This window comes from Melanerpes formicivorus, unplaced genomic scaffold (genome assembly GCF_026170545.1).
Source record: "Melanerpes formicivorus ecotype bairdi unplaced genomic scaffold, bMelFor1.0.p_v2 SCAF_37, whole genome shotgun sequence".
NCBI lineage: Eukaryota > Metazoa > Chordata > Aves > Piciformes > Picidae > Melanerpes > Melanerpes formicivorus.
In genome coordinates, this window is record NW_027142389.1 from 1,782,204 (window position 1) to 1,799,219 (window position 17,016).

Genomic DNA, 17,016 nt, shown 5'->3' on the forward strand with positions numbered 1-17,016 from the left:
GTGTGCCTCTCAAAAAAACCAAACCAAACCAAACCAAGAAATCTGTTTCTCTTGAGACATTTTTCTCCAAATTTCAAAAAGTTTATTGTCATGAATGATTAAGAAAATAAGGAAGAAGTGAAAACAGACAAACAGCAAGGGAAACAAACAAACGCAGAGGTAACACATGCTTCCTACGACACTCTCTAAGATTTCAGATACAACACACAGGGATTCAGGCTCTAGTGGCAGGGCTTCTCCCCCCACCTTCCCCTGCTCACCAAAGCTGTATGTGGGATGAACAGTGAGGTACCTGGACATGTTAAGACCCTCATTTATCAGCAATAACTGACAACTCTATAAAGTAGGTGTGGGAAAGGGAGGTTCTTCTAGGTTCTTTCTCTTACAAGGAAACAGGGAGCGGAATGGTATTTGCCATTGAGTGTTTTCCCTGGATAACCAGTCCAAAGAAAGGACTGGGCACAGAAGCAGCAAAGGCTAAGGGATCCCTCTCAAATAGCACTACAGTGCTCAGTAGGGTTCTTTCCACCCTCGACAATGGGAAAGGAAATGTGGATTTGTGGATGGGGCTGCACAGGCTGGCACAAGGACACTCTGGTTATGTTCTACCCAGCTGCTGTTGTCGACGCCGCCACACCGGACAAGTGCATCCAGGCTAGGTTTCAACTGCCATGGGGCTCAGGGCTGATGTTCAGAGGTGAAGCTCCCTACTGCAGCAGTACCAAGTGAGCATGACTACCTGCCCAACTCTTTGCCCATGCTCTCAGGCTGGTTTTACAGCTCCTGCTGAGGCTAGCACTACTCCAGCCAGGCTGCCAACTGTACCTCCACGCTGTCCTGGTGAAAGCTAGCTTGTGTTTTTCTGGATTACAGGGCAGCAGCAAAAGCAAGACTACAGTGTAGACATACCATGTGTCTCACAGACCCCAAGAGCAACTTTATTTAGACCAAAAAAGAAAAGAAAAGAAAAAAAAAAAGAAAAGGTATAAATAAGTAAATAAACCCCAAATTTTCTGGGTGACTTTGGAGGGAGCTGCCTCGAGGGTCCGTATTTCGCACACGCACTCTACTAGGATACCTTCACTTTGCCTTTCTCAGAGGCTGCTTCGTGGATGAGTGGCTGCTCATCCCCGTTCACCGAGAGGATCCTCTTCTCCGGCGGCTGCTCCTCGGGCTGGCGGGCGATCAGCAGGCGGCAGGTGAGCAGGATCCCAAAGACCAGGGCATGGGCGTAGCGCTTGAGCGGATCCCCCACTAGCTGGTGGAAAAAGAGCACAGCCAGCACAAGGAGGAGGAGGAGAAAGTTGGCCACGTCTTTGGGGCGCCCGGGCACCAGTGTCATGACAATGCCACATGCCACTTCGAGGGCACCGATGCTCTTGCGGAGGAGGATGGAGCTGACTCCCATCTTCTTTAGCATGGGGAGGGCCCGCACGTAGCTTTTGTATGCTCGTTTCTGAAAGCAAGCAGTGACAGTGCAGAACAGCAGAATGTGAGAAAGTCAAGGCCAAGGTGACTTCCCATACTGAAATATACTGGTGTGCAATCAGACCTAAAGATCTCCCAGGCAACTGGCACCAGAACAAGAGGACACAGTCTCAAGCTGTGCCAGGGGAAGTTTAGGCTGGAGGTGAGGAGGAAGTTCTTCACTGAGAGAGTTGTTAGTCATTGGAATGGGCTGCCCAGGGAGGTGGTGGAGTCACCATCCCTGGAGGTGTTCAAGAGGGGACTGGACATGGCACTTGGTACCATGGTTTAGTCATGAGGTCTGTGGTGACAGGTTGGACTTGATAATCTCTGAGGTCTCTTCCAACCTTGGTGATTCTGTGATCACTTCGGTCATCACAGACACCTCTGACACAATATCCAATCTGCCTCCCTAAAGCATCTGTTGGAGGGATAGTAACACTGTCAGTGTGTAGTGTCCTTGCTGGAAAACAGTTCTGGAACCTAGCACCCATATTTGGGGTTAAGACCAGTCCAGGTGCACCTTTCCCTGAAATCTGACGTTACAATTGCTAGAATTAGCACTGTGGAACCATACAAACAAGTACCTCTCTCCAAGAGTAGCTCGTCCTTTATGATTAATTAACACACCTACTCCCTGAAAAGTCAAGGCACAGCTAGACAGAAGTCACTTTCTACCTCAAAGCAGCTTACAGTATCCCAGTGTTTATGGGCAGTACTATCTTAGTGTGAGAGTACACCCCAAAGCTGAGACTCACCAACTCCACCCTCTGCTTACACACTCCTATGGTACTTTCTTTCCTAGGATGAAATCATAGTATCTGTCAGGGTTGGAAGGGACCACAAGGATCATCTAGTTCCAACCCCCCTGCCATGGGCAGGGACACCCCACACTAGATCAGGCTGGCCAGAGCCTCATCCAGCCTGGGCTTAAACACCTCCAGGGACGGCGCCCCAACCACCTCCCTGGACAACCCATTCCAGGGCTTCACCACTCTCATGGTGAAGAACCTCCTCCTCACATCCAGCCTAAACCAAGCTGACATTTGACATCCTTTGCTCCCTGGTGTATGCTGGGTTTAAAAAAACACTGTCAGTTGCAAGCCTCAACCTCCTTACATGACCTCACTCACTCTTTCAGGGAAGACAACCTCTGTCCTTACACACATTCAAGTTTTTGCATCTGAACATTAGGAACTTGTGGGTTTAGTGGTTTTGTTTGTTTGACTGTTTTCCAATCAAGTATTTAATATATTTTCATAAAGGTCCTAGTTATTTGAGACACTTGCACTTGAGCATACTGTCCCTGCAGATATTCTTGCTATTGTGTTCTCTGCTCCTCTCCTCAGGGAGAGGGAAATGAAAGCTGAGTTTCAGCTCTTACAGGTACTGATCCCATTGTAGATGTGCTTCCATCTGCTTTTTGGCAACCTGCACTACAGGCATGCAGAAGTTCCCCACTCCTCTCTCAAATGTTGATGCTTCCTTCTAAGAAGAGCTGACACACCTCACAGGTGGTTAAAAATATACAGCATTGTCATTTTTTTTTGCTGCTAATTTGAAGCTCTCATGACACATTAAGTGTATGCACTGTAAGGATGCCTTTTAAATCTTCATTGAAGAAAAAAACCTCAGAGCAAAGTCTTTTGAAACAACTGGGAGGGAAATACAGCTTTTAAGAGAAATGTACTATTAGCATGTCCTGAAGTACTCTGATATTTTAATAGAGAAACTACTGTGTCTGGGTTTTGGTGAATGAAAAGCTGCAAGTTTGGTGCTGTAGGGAGGGAACAGAGGTTTTGTGTTTGCCCAGGGCAAGAAGCCATGCTTATTGATTGGCAAGATCAGGTTTTCACCAACTGTCTCCATTACATGACAGGCCACCCTGGTATGCAGCACAGCAAAGAGCATGGGAGCCTAATGAGCCCTGAATGTGATACAACATGGGCTATTAAGAATGATGGGGGCTGTGTAATACCCAAGCACCTCTGCTTTCTCTGTGTAAAAACAGAGATCGTTCCTTCCTGGAGGCTTGGCTCTTGGGAAAGCAGAAAGGGGCAGAGAAGCAAAATATTTTACAGAGCAAGGATGTTGCAATGCTTCTAAAGTCTCAATGCTTTCCCCCCCTGTTCCTTAGGTAGCAGAATCTTAAGAGCTTTGTTTTCTGGACATGTTATGTTAGTCTCTTGCTCTTGAGTTACTTAATGATTTTTCCCTGTGAGATCCCTGGGCTGGGCTGTAGACGAGGCACTGTGATTCAGATGTTACTTGAGATGTAAGGAAAAGCAGCTGAGCAGGTGGAGCACAGGGATAGAACAGAACGTGCTGGAAACTTCCAGCACTGGGTTTTTTAGGGGCACAAAAATTACACCAATGCTTTTCAGTCGCTGCAATAAATGCAACGGGGACGGGAGGTGGGGCAGCGGGAGAACAAACACACGCAGACAAGGAAGGAAAACCTGACAGCCGGTCCCTTGCCTGCCTGCACCCCGCAGCTGCCAAAGCTCTGCTGCAGGGCTGGCCCCAGGCAGAGAGCAGAACGAACTAGCTCACCACCTGGGAAATGCACACACTTACTTCTTCCTCTCCTCATCCCTTTCCCGTTAGGCAAGGGGAGGAGAGGTTCATTTCCCAGGCTAATGAGAATAATAAGGGTTACTTTTAACAGTATCTTTTTCTGCCAGCTAAGACTCGCAAAGCATTCAACGGTCATGAATTAATCCCTGCAGAAGCCTGGTGAGGTGGGGACAGCCAGTGTCATTATCCTTGCTTTAGAGCACAGAATTTTGACTCGGATCATCTGGCTGCCGAAGCAGGCACATCTGCTTTCCCTACCTTCTGTCCGGGGATAGGCATTCTTCCAGGGATCAGCCGTACCTGCCTTCTATCTGCCTGGCACTTCTTCAGCCCTTGCGTTTCAGAGAGACCCTTGAGTTTCAGAGACCCTCGCGTTTCAGAGAGACCCCCTTGCGTTTCAGAGACCCTCGCGTTTCAGAGACCCTCGCGTTTCAGAGAGACCCCCTCGCGTTTCAGAGACCCTCTCGCGTTTCAGAGACCCCCTCGCGTTTCAGAGAGACCCCCTCGCGTTTCAGAGACCCTCTCGCGTTTCAGAGAGACCCCCTTGCGTTTCAGAGAGACCCCCTTGCGTTTCAGAGACCCTCGCGTCCCCATCTTTTGCAGGCATCGATCTACTCTCCCCCCGCCCCGGCCTTGTCTCCTTGCCTCCCCCTCCCCGTCCGTACCCACAAGAGGTTTCTCCGTGTATAGGCTCAGACGTAACCCAGGTTAGGGCTGCCAGGATATTCTCGGCACAATGTATTATTTGTGTCTCTCTGTGTCCATCAAACAAGGAGACAGATAAGCTTCTTCCCACTCCCGCCCCCCGCCCCGGGCTCCGGAGCGGTCACCCTCTACGCATCCCACCGCAAAGGCTGCTCCTGCGGCAAGGTGGAGGGCAGGGAGCCCCAGCGCCTCTGCCTCCATGCTGGCGCCGCTGCACTCACCATCTCGTTGTAAGCATCTCTGCTCAGCCGCGGGGTCAGCTTGATGGTCCCCATAAAGACGAAGAAGAGCCCCAGGGCCACCGAGAGGGCGATGATGGTGATAGTCCTGGGAGATGCCATGGAGCCCGCCAGGAACCGCTCCTGGGAACTAGTCGTAGCGAGGCCTTGTCGCTCCGGCTGCCAGTCCGGGCGGGAGGTAGCCAGTCACCATTGAAGGAGATGAGGAATAAAGCTGCAGAGGCAGCGAGGATGACAGCGGGAGGGAGCTTCAGCCTCCTCCACTGAGCAACCTCCGGGTCCTAATGCCCGGCAGCCATGCAGCCGGAGCCAGGCAGCTCCAGCACCTGCTGAGCAATGATCGTTCCTACCGCTCCTGCCATTAAGTAATCCTCTGTTGCCTTGCACGTTCCATAAATTACCCTCAGAAACCCCGAAACGGAGCCAGTTCTGGGGATGTGGGATGGCATTCAAATTCACGGCACAAATGCTCACTACTGGGAAACGAGGACACATTAGCAGATGGCACAGGAGTAACCTGCTATGGAAGAAACGTGGCCAGAGATCTCTTGTACAGAGGCAGCTTTCAGTTTCAGATGCTCGAGACACTAAGACACAGTAAGCAACACATTGCTTAATAGATTTGCCCTATAAAAGCAAAGAAAAGGGAAAAAAAAAGATGCCTTGCCCCTGTGGCTCTCCTGAAACCTCAAGCCAAAAAGGGACAGTGAGGCCACTGTGCCACCTTCCCCCACTGCAGATAAAACCTGTCCTGCTATGTGCAGATCTCCACAGACTCCACAGCAGAGAGGTTTCTTGATCTCCTGTTACTTCCTGATAGGCAGTCATTCTCTCTCCCCCCCTAATCTGCAACAAATTGCTTTTTAACAAAAGCATAGCCTGGCTAGAGAAGAAATCAGATCTCACAGTGAGATCTGTGTGAGTGAGAATCCAAATACAAACCAGAACTGCTGGAAAACTGCACCCCAACCTATACACTGAAAACAAGAGCCTGCAACAGTGTGCCAAAAAGTCTTACACTCATGGAGTATTACAGGAGTGACACTTCCTATGCCCGTCAGGAATCTCCCCATCACCTCTTTCTGGTGGCAGCCAACCTCAACTCTTAAACCCATCTCTTTCAAGCCCCCATGGCTTGAGAATTGGTGGTTGTTGTTATTATCCCAAGCTCAGAGATCCTTGGAAGTGCAGTTAAAAGTCTGAGAACCACAGGCAGTTCTCCCTGTTTCCTTAGGACTTTATCAACCTTCATTCACTCAAACTGGATCCTCTCTTTTGCAGGAGAGATGAATTCAACAGCCCCAGGACTCTAAGCCTTTCCTCCTCATAGAGGTGATCCAGGCCCCTCAGCATCTTCCCAGACTCCACTGGACCCCCTCCAGTAGGTCCCTGTCTCTCTTGATCTTGAAAGCCCAGAACTGGACTTAGGACTCCAGATGTGACCTCATTGTCACATCTGATTGTAGAAATGTGTTCTGCTGCAGGTCTGGCCTGGATGACCAGGACAACCTAAAAGTTAGCATCAAAACAAGTAAGTCAAAATCAAAAGAAGTCCTCAAAAGAACATGCAATTCCCAAAGCACAAGGGGACTCCACTCACTCAGACCCACCACCAGGCTGTGGCAGCTCCATCTCTTTACAAGCTGGATCCAACATTAGGGTTCACAACTTGCCTCTTAGGGGAGCGTGGCAGCACAGGTACAAAACACAACAAAGTTTTGAGTTGGCTGTGGCAGAGGAACCTGATGAGGAAATCACTTGGTGCTGCTGACATTTTTCCTCCTCAGGTATCAGCAAGCACCATCAGGGAAGAGGAAGGCAAGTGTGGAAGGAGAGACTTGGAAATATGTGTCCCCCCCCTTGATTTTGTTTCACAGGATAAAAATCTTTCTCCTTGCCTCCAACTTCCCCACATGACTGATGACAGCTCCATATTGTTCTGGAAGTTCACACAGGAAGTATTTCCCTGATTCCAAAAGCCAGCATTTTCCCAGTGAAACACAAAGATTTCTGGTTCCTGCAGTTTCTGCAGAGCAAGTTCACCAGCAGCTTATAAAACACCTGGAACCTCCTTGAAGTGTGCAGAGAGCTAATGGCATTGCAGGGGATTTTAGCACTTGGTATTCACATGGTGAAAACCCACACCAGGGAGAGAGCATTTCCCAGGCTGCTTTAACCAGCAGCCCAAGAAGAGGTTTGCAGGGGAGGGAAGGGTGATGAAATGCTACAGAGAATCTTCTCACCATGGAAATCATAGAATCAATAAGGCTAGAAAAGACCTCAGAGATCAAGTCCAACCTGTCAGCCAACATCTCATGATTAACTAAGCCATGGCTTCAAGTGCCACATCCAATCCCCTCCTGAGCACCTCCAGAGATGGGGACTCCACCACCTCCCTGGGCAGCACATTCCAAAGGCAAATAACTCTTTTTGTGAAGAACTTTCTCCTCACTTCCAGCCTAAACTTCCCCTGGCACAGCTTGAGACTGTCCTCTTGTTCTGGTTGCCTTGAAGAAGAGACCAACCCCCACCTGGCTGCAACCTCCCTTCAGGGAGTTGTAGAGAGCAAGAAGGTCTCCCCTGAGCCTCCTCTTCTCCAGGCCAAGCAACCCCAGCTCCCTCAGCCTCTCCTCACAGGGCTGTGCTTGAGGCCTCTCTCCAGCCTTGTTGCCCTTCTCTGGACACATTCAAGAGTCTCAATGTCCTTCTTAAACTGAGGGGCCTAGAACTGGACACAGCACTCAAGGTGTGGCCTTACCAGTGCTCAGTACAGGGGCAAAAAAATCCATGCCTTTCCTTGTGGAACAGTGCAGATGGGCACCACAAAGCAAGAACAAAAGCAGAATTGTTTATTTTTGGACAACTTTAAATAAAAGTAAGTGAAAAGCCTAGCTACATCAGCTCCAGCCTTCAGGACAGCAGGAGGTGGCTTCCCAAGCTCTCCGAGCTGGTAGCCCTGCCTCCTTGTCAGCGGGTGAACAGCAACACCAGCTCACAATGAACAGTATGAGGAAACATGTCAAAAGGTAGAGCCAGCCTGGGGACAAATGGCTCTCCTGACAGCTTCTTCCTTGGGTCAGGTGGGCAGCACAGCCTGTGGAAAGCAAAGAGCAGCATCTCTTAGACCAACAGCACACTAGCACAGAGGATGCCCTAAGGAGGTATGGTGACTGACATTCCTCAGAGTCTGCAGCTGGCACTGGCTGAGGTCTGGAACCATCGCTACTGAATCCCAAAGCAGCTCTGAAAACGTGATGGGCAACCTGAAAAGCCAGTGAGAGGTTTAAAGCTCCCTTTCTCACAAGCCACCCCAGAGGACAGACACTCACTACCCTTAGGAAACAATCCTCATTTTTGCACTGGCTCCACTGGTTACCTGCAGATTTATCACCTGCTACAGGGCCTGCCACAGACTCTCAGCTATGTGATTAACCCTAAGCAGGTGTCCCATCCCCTTGGCTATTTTGTTGGCTAGGAAGGGCCAACCTTCCTGCAGGGAACCCACCAGACTCTATACCCACATCCAGCTGTGCAGTTTTGTTGGGAGAGGGATGCACAGTGCCATTACAGCATGTTTGCATTATTTTCTATTCCTTACTGAGGCACTAAAGCATCTTATAGAATAGAATTAACCAGGCTGGAAAAGTCCTGTGAGATTACCCAGTCCAAGCTATCACCCAACACCATCTGATCAACTACACCATGGCACCAAGCACCCCAGCCAGTCTCTTCCTAAACACCTCCAGTGATGGTGACTCCACCACCTCCCTGGGCAGCACACTCCAATGGCCAAGCTCTCTTTCTGTGAAGAACGTCTTCCTAACATCCAGCCTAAACCTCCCCTGGTGCAGCTTGAGACTGTGTCCTCTTGTTCTGGTGCTGGTTGCCTGGGAGAAGAGACCAACCCCCACCTGGCTACAACCTCCCTTCAGGGAGTTGTAGAGAGCAAAAAGGTCTCCTCAGAGCCTCCTCTTCTCCAGGCTAAGCAACCCCAGCTCCCTCAACCTCTACTCGTAGGGCTGTGCTCCAGACCCCTCACCAACTTTGTTGCCCTTCTCTGGACACATTCTGGAACACAAACCCTACAGAATACCTGAGTGCAGCTTGCAGGGAACCTCATGGTAATGCAGAAGGATAAACCACTTCTGACCATGCACTGGCTAACCCTGGAGCACAGCTGCAGAACTCACCCAGTGAAAACTCGGTCACAGGAAGAATCTCGCCAAACTAAGGTCAGATATTTATGTGCTTGAGTGGACATAATAGGGTCTGTCACTGAGGCCAGTGGAAAGGAAGGCAGGAGGGTGCTTACTCAACAAAATTCCTCATGGCTTCACCCTCTGGCTTGCAGGAGATGTAGAGCAGTCTCCGGAGGGACGTGCAGTTTCGAATGGCTTGCACAACCCTGTAATCTGTGAACACAGACACTGTGCTGCCCCAGTGACCCATCACCACTCTGAGCTCTCAAGAAGGAATGACTGCAGAGCAGCACAGAGCCACACTCAACTGTCAAAATGTAGGGGGAAAGAAACCCAAACAAACAGCTTTTTGCTATGTCCTGTCTCAGATGCAGGCTGTTAGGAGGCCAGAGGTAAGACTGACACTGCTAACAGCTCAGCTGGTTTGGAAGGGCAGAGTAGAGGGAGAAATCTGTGTTCCTGGGTGGGGGTGAAGGATGAGATAACAAATTTACTTAAGCAGAGGCATGTGAAACCATCCACACACTTGTGAGATGCATCTGGGCTTCAGGACCAGTTTGGGACTGCCCAGTAGACACTGGAGAGAGTCCAAGACAGAGGGCTTGGGCACTGCATGCATGACAAGAGTGTGAGGGCTGGGGTTATTCAGCTGGGCAAAGAGAAGGTGGGCAGGGATCCATTTCCTATCTTCAGGGGCCTCATGGGAGACTACAGAGAAGATAGAGCCAGAATCTCAGAAGGGCACAAGAGGAGGATGAGAGTCAACAGATCCACTACAGGAAGGGGAAATTCTGATTAAATATGTTAGGGAAAACATTTTCAGGAGAGGGTATCCACCCTTGGACACCCTAAAACCTCATCTGAGCTTCATAGCCCTGTGCATCCTTTTACAGCTCTGAGGTTGGCCTTGCTTTAGTTGGGAAATTGGACCACAGATCTCCAGAGGCCCCTTCAGTCCTCAATAATTCTGTGAGCCTATGAAATATGGGGGGGGGGGGGGGCGGGGAAAGAGTGGAGCCATCTGCTTTAGAGAGAAAGCACAACAAAGGCACCGAAACCAGCAGACTCCATGGGATTCTAGCTGCTGTCAGCAACAAGGTGAAAAAAAAACTAGAGACTAAGCCAGCTGAGGGTTTGGAGCCAGTGTTAACAGGTCTAACAGAACTTGTTCAAAACTCTCTGTTTTCAAGATGCAAATAAATAGCAGATTGTCTCACGGAGGCCAGCCCGAGACGGGTTCACCACAGCAACAAGAGGTCGGCCATCCTCCCACGATGACAGCAGTCGTGGTAACACAGCCTCTGCCTTTCCACTCTGAAACTCACAGTTGGAAATCCCTGTGAAGCAAAAGGCAGCCACATGAAGTGAGCAGAGTCAAGCCCCCCAGATGTTAGGTGCAACATGAAGTGCCACCTCTTGCCGGGTGGAGGTAGCTTGTTAGGACCCTGCTGCTCCCTTCTGATTTTCCAGCAGTGAGCCTCAACCCTCCTGCCACAGCAGAGTCTCAACCCTCCTGCCACAGGAGAGTCTCAACCCTCCTGCCACAGCAGAGTCTCAACCCTCCTGCCACAGCAGAGTCTCAACCCTCCTGCCACAGCAGAGTCTCAACCCTCCTGCCACAGCAGAGTCTCAACCCTCCTGCCACAGCAGAGTCTCAACCCTCCTGCCACAGCAGAGTCTCAACCCTCCTGCCACAGCAGAGTCTCAACCCTCCTGCCACAGCAGAGTCTCAACCCTCCTGCCACAGCAGAGTCTCAACCCTCCTGCCACAGCAGAGTCTCAACCCTCCTGCCACAGCAGAGTCTCAACTCACCATTGAATGCTGCATTCCACCTGGCATCCTCTATTGCCTTCTCCACCACCTCAACGCCAATAACCTTGGACACTTGGTGAGCCAGACAGAGGCTAATTGTGCCTGGAAATGAGGGAAACAAAACCAACTCCACGCTGAAGATATCCATGCTGAAGATAACTTCTGGCACACAAAGCACCAGCCCTGGGAGGCAGGCTCACAAAGCCACTGCTCACCAGTCCCACAGCAGATGTCAAGGAAGATGGTGTCCTCACCAGCCTGACTCAGCTCCCTGACTGCCTGGTACAGAACTTCTGCTCCACCTGTGTTTACTTGGAAAAAGGCATCTGGAGAGATGCGAAACTTGAGGCCAAGCACTTCCTCAAAGATGTGTGGTTCTCCATGAAGGAGCTGGAAGGGAGACTGCTCATGGGAGCAGCGTGTCATGGTGCTGGCAGAGCACACAAAAAAAGACAGCTGTTAAAAGGCAGCAGAGAGAGTGAGGTTTTATTTCCCATCCCAAAGTGTTCATGTGCAGGGGAGGATAGTTCTCTCCCCCACTTCCCCCAGATTTTATGTCACCTGAGTCTTTCAACAGGATCAAAGAATTTGGATTCTTTGTGAAGGATCTGTAACAGCCTAAAACGCATTAGAGGGATCAAAATGACTTTTCAGACGGCAGCAGTCCTACGATCTATTCCCAAGTTTTGCTGCTAATGGGATTTACTGCCTCAGGAAGGTCACTGCAGGGCTTTTTTCTTTAGTTTCCCAGGGTCATAACTCCTGTGAGGTAAAGCCACAATGTATTTAAGTATTTCTGGTCTGGAAAAGCAAAAGGTGTGGCCACCTTAAAACCAGGTCTGCAAGAAGCATCCAAGTGTCTGTTTTCTCTTCAAGAACTCCCTGGACTGGCAGAGTTTGATCAGGGATGGGGGAGAAAAAGAAGGTGGCTTTGTTTCCAGTCTTTCCCTGTGTCAAGACAGAATACCTCTCTTGGAAATAAAGTGAAGTCAAGTCACAGACTGCTCCAGGTCCACAGGTGAAGAACTCCTTCAGCGATGCTTTATGAGTAGCCAGCTCCTCCTATCAAGAGAGAGAAAGGAGAAAGCTGGGCGTTGGGCTGATCTGACTAGACACCCCTCCTCAGCAATACACCCAGCAGCAAGCTCAGGTCAGCCAGATGCTGATGTGCCTCTTGTCAGGGGCCCTGTCCTCCATGTACTCACCTGGCCCAGCTGCTGGGGGTGGAAGGTGACGATAGCCATGGTGTGGCCACGGCCGGTGGTGCGTACCACCAGCTCCCGCCAGTGCCCCCCTTCGTGGAAGAGGAGACAGGGATCCAGGGGGGAGCCATGGATGAACTCCTCGTAGCACTGAGCAGAGGGGAAATGGCACAGTGAAGGCAACTGCCCTGGCCTTAGCATAACTCAGTGCACCCCACACTGGTGGCCTTTCCATCAGTACCATCTCTTTTTTTTCCCTGCTTGATTTCAATACACTGAGTGCAAGCTCCTCCCAGCTTCAGGGGAGACATTCTACTCATCACAGTTTGTGGTTCTTACATATCTTAATAGATTGGCAGGAATTCATTGCCCCTTGATTAACTTCACTCTTTGGGGCAGTTTAGAAGCTGTAACATTAACATACAAGTTTAATGTGTGTATATATATATACACATAGACAATGTATACATATATATATAATGTATATATACACACATATAAAGTATATTCATATAATATATATATCTAGATCTATACACACCCATTAAATATATATTTATCCATCAAGAAGTCAGGCCTGAAACTTTTCAGTACACAAAAAGGGACTTTTCAGTGTAACTACAATGTTCCCCCCCCCAAATAAAGAGCTATGGCAGCTTCTCTTATTCCACAGCCCAGACACAGATATCACTTGATTCATTTTACCTGGGCTACTTGCTTGTGTTTTTGGGGTATGTTCTCCATGTGGTTGGCTTTCACACAGACAATATTTCTAGCTGGAGAGAGACAGACAGGTTGGTTGTTTTGTTTCAGGGCATGTAAACCCCTGTAGCAGCTGACATGATAAACTGTGGAGATGCCTTTCACCTGGATCTGGTATCCCAGTGCCCCACTAAATCCTGTGATGATCTAGGTTCAGGCAGTCTGCAGGACTCAACAGAATTCCCTCTGCTTGTGATCACTGTCAGTAACTTCCATGGAGAGACTGGAGCTCTGGCAGCTTTTTTGATGTCCTCTAGCAACTCCCAAAGGAGCCACTGCACTCTTAAACTAAGGGAGCCAGAGCAGAGCAAGCTGGTTTTCTAACTGGAGAACAATGGTGTAGGCTTACTGCAGCAAAGCAGTTTGAGTTGCCTCACTTCACTTCTCACTTCAGCTTAAATGCTTTAGCATTCTGCTGTCAGAGGTCAAATGCAACCATAGAATTATTTCTTCAGTGAAAGAAGTAAGAAGTGACCTCCCCAGCACCCCCTGCTATGGATGTGGACAAGCAAAATCTGGTATCAATGGCAGGAAGGAGTTCACCACTGAACAAGGAGCACAAGTCTCACATCTTAGTCACACAAACCCAAACTGCCTCTTGCATCCCCAATGCTCCACACGTGCCTGTGCGTAAGCCTGTGGATGTGCACACTCCACCATGCTCCCTCTGCTCAGCACAGGCACCAAAACCAGGGGAAGAGGGTGATTAAGGATGGCAAAGCTAAATCCTGGAGGGGCTCCTACTGCAGCTATTGTCCTTTCTGCTGTGTTTAGCAAATTAGAAGCTGCTGTTTCTTAAGGAACTGAGGTTTTCAAATTGCTGCCCCAGACTTGGTTGTGTTTCTATTGGCCTCTCCTGGGATTCAGGCTCCTATCTTGGGTGTAGGTTGTCACAGCAAAGCCTTGCCCCAACCCAGCCCAGGCCAGCAGTTTTCTACTCAGCTCCTTGTCCCGTACAGACCTCTGCCAGTTCCCACATACATCCCCACAGTTTTGGGGTCCCCGTCCGGTCCTCGGTTCACAGAGAAAGTGGATTTGTTTCGGTAGCCATTAATGACAGGCTGAGGGAGAAAAGAGGGAAAAGTAAAGCCTTGGCTTAAAAGGAAAGGAAACAGAGGAAAGCCAAAACCCAGCCTGGTTGTTCTGCTGGCAGCATGGGAAGACACATGTGAATGTGCAAGATGCAGAAATGGAGCTTGTGTGTGAGACCCCCAGTATCACTTCTTGGGAGGAAGAAATGGCCACCTGTGAAAGGTTTATTAGGGAAAGCCCAAGCACAAAAAAGGGTTCCTCAATCCTGGGCTTGTTTCACTCTCTGGCAGACACTGCCTGCAAAGCAGAATCTAGCAAGGACTGCCACAAGCACATTCTCTGCAAGCAAGTAATCCCCACAATAAAGCTTTGAGACTTGAGTGGGGTGACAGTGGCTCAGCATGGACAGTGTTCCCATGGGATACTCACTGAAGGGACTACAGGCTGGAGAGGACAGCAGAGTCCACCAGGTTTCTGCATATCTATGCCCAGCTCCTCAAGATGAGATGCCAGTGTCTTCAAAATCTTCCTCTGATTTTCATACTTCACCTACAGAGAAGTCTTAAGCCAGAAACACTCTCACAGACCACATGATGCTGGGCAGCTCTTCATCACCCACCTCTAAGGAGGAGGAAATACTGCATGTGGGACATTGCCCAGAGGAGCTCAGCCTTTCTCATCACCCCCAGCTGCTTGGAGCAACAGGGAGAGAGAGAAACCTTGTGTTCATGGTCCCCAAGTGCTGACATGCACCACATGGTCCATTCCAAAGCCCCAGTGAACCAGCTGTCCCACACTGGACAGGAACATTGTGTGAGTGCCCATCCACTTGTGTTGGTGACCTCACACACCACCCCCAGAGAACATCCCAGTTGTGTCCTCCACAATAACTTAAGATTTACAGCAGCAGTAAATGGAGTCTGGAAGAGTTTACAGCATTAAGCAACAAAGTTGTTTGGGGCTGTTGCTCAAGGGGAATAGAAGGGAGGACAACAGTTGGGGCACCAGGACAAAGCCAAGTCCAGGTAAGCACACCTTACCTGCAGCTGCTCTTGATAGGGAAGCCTCCACAGTGGAGTCACCACGTTCGCTAACCTGGAAAGCACAACGCCACTCAGAGCTGCTCTCTGCCTGATACAGTGAAACATCCCCACCAGCTGCTTCATGGGCAAGACCCTTCTGGTACGGGCCCTGCACCAGAACTGGCTGTGAACATTCAAACTGCCTTTTTGTGGTACCATCCTGGTGCAGAATACTTGTGGCTGGAAAAGAGAGCTAGAAATCACAACGACCAGCTCTCCAGAGGACAGGCTGAGCCTTGGGTAGACAACTGACCAGCAATGCCTGCGTGTCCTGGGTAACCCAGCTATTCTTTCTGATCCCTCTTTAGAGGGCAAGGCCAGGAATAGCAATTTCCCTGCACAGAGACCCAGAGAGTCATTGACTCCAGGCTGGCAATGCCAGGGGAATGAGCATTCACGTGTTACTGGGGTCAGAAGGGAAAAAGCAAACCAAACAAATGAAGAAAACCAACCAAACAAAACCAATACAAAACCAAGTGCAGGCAGGAAAAGGGAAAAAAAGAGACAGGTCATGTTGTAGCTTCAGATGGGCTCTGCTGCTTTCTGAATCAGAGGCATGACCATTGGCCATTCCTTGTTGCTCCAAGGACAGCCTAAGTCCTGTCTCCCCGGAGTTCTCCTGAAAAGAGCAAGATGCTTCTCTCATCACTCAATGCAACCCATCCTGCATCTTCTACCTGCTTGCATTTCCAGCCATTACTACATCTTTTTTTTTGCTGATGCTGCCCTAGATGCAATCCACCACAGTGAATGCAGAGTTTGTGGAGCAGGCAAGGAATTACAAGCTGCACACTCTCACTATCCCAGCCATACAGCAGCAGTTTAGAGCTACACCCTGGAACTTGCCACTACTTGCATCTGAGGTAGGGTGAGCAAAGCCAAAACACATAAAAAGCTGATTAACCCCCCCTCAAACAAATAGACAGAGTAGGGGTGAGGTGGATATGGTCCAAACTATTGCAACTATTCATCAACCATTGCCTCACTGAGCCCATGGAGAACCTCACCCCATGGCTGGTTAAGCTGCTGTTACTGCTTACTGGGATACCTGAAGCTGCTTCCAAAGCACCCAGCGCCAACTCTTTTCAGGCACGGAACTGCCCATCAAACGGAGTATTACTTTTTCCTCACTACTATGGCAACTGCTCTGCTCCTGGTCATTTCCTCTTCTCTTTTGCATTATTTCTATCCCCCGGCCGGGCTCCACGAAAGCCAGCTGGCTCTTCCTAACTGGGGAGAGCTGCTTTGAGGTGAAACGCTCAACACACTGCCCTAACCGCTTCAGGCGCTTGCGGCTTTGGAAGAGCGCTCATTTCCAAAGAGCCATACCTCTCCTCCCAGGAGGAACCTGGCGGGCTGCAGCCCTCCCTGGCTTTTCTCTTCTCCTTCCACTTTACTTCTGTCTTCTCCGTCAGCAGGCTGCAGTCCTGATCTGCCCGGCTGCTAAAGAGAACCCTCCAAGAGCGGAGGTGCCGGCGGGGCAGCCTCACCGCGCAGCACAGAGCCATGGCGAGCAGGAGAGGAGCTGCCACCCCTGCGAGCAGCGCGGCCAGCCCCTCTCAGTTGCGCTTCGGGACACAGCTTGAGAAAGGCAGCGTACGGCTGGCCAGCTGCGGGAGCTAAACCACTCGGTTGAAAGCACCCCGCGGCCGGTGTGAGCCAGCGGGAACGCTTTCACGGCGCTCAGAGCTGCCGCACAGCGCCCGCGGCGCAGCCAGGGCCCCCGCCCTGAGCCGGCCGGAAAGCGGCAGGTTACCGCTAGCGGAAAGCAGCCTTTCCTCCCTCAGCCGCAGGTCACCGGCCCCCGGCAGCTGCGGCCGCAGCCGCCCCGCCTGCCCCGGGCCCTGCCGCTGCTCCCGGTCACCAGCTCTCGCGTGATGAGGAACTCGCTCCTCCCGCTCGCCGCCCATCGCCGCCTCGGCCTGTCGGGGTTCCGGT

General features: G+C 50.4%; 2 protein-coding genes across 2 annotated transcripts; both read right to left on the minus strand.

Annotated features, from left to right (window-relative positions):
• Positions 1-55: 55 nt before the first annotated feature.
• On the minus strand, positions 56-5,657 carry TMEM35A (transmembrane protein 35A). Its single transcript, XM_068157553.1, has 2 exons — positions 4,971-5,657; positions 56-1,456 (listed from the first exon to the last, which is right to left on the minus strand). The coding sequence occupies exons 1-2, from the start codon at positions 5,088-5,090 to the stop codon at positions 1,070-1,072; spliced, it is 507 nt and encodes a 168-aa protein (XP_068013654.1). The 5' UTR covers positions 5,091-5,657; the 3' UTR covers positions 56-1,069.
• A 2,158-nt stretch (positions 5,658-7,815) lies between these two features.
• TRMT2B (tRNA methyltransferase 2 homolog B) lies at positions 7,816-16,971 on the minus strand. Its single transcript, XM_068157550.1, has 12 exons — positions 16,408-16,971; positions 15,037-15,091; positions 14,426-14,545; positions 13,926-14,025; positions 12,908-12,978; positions 12,206-12,352; positions 11,968-12,062; positions 11,216-11,430; positions 11,001-11,102; positions 10,405-10,524; positions 9,301-9,400; positions 7,816-8,082 (listed from the first exon to the last, which is right to left on the minus strand). The coding sequence occupies exons 1-12, from the start codon at positions 16,584-16,586 to the stop codon at positions 7,956-7,958; spliced, it is 1,431 nt and encodes a 476-aa protein (XP_068013651.1). The 5' UTR covers positions 16,587-16,971; the 3' UTR covers positions 7,816-7,955.
• Positions 16,972-17,016: the final 45 nt, after the last annotated feature.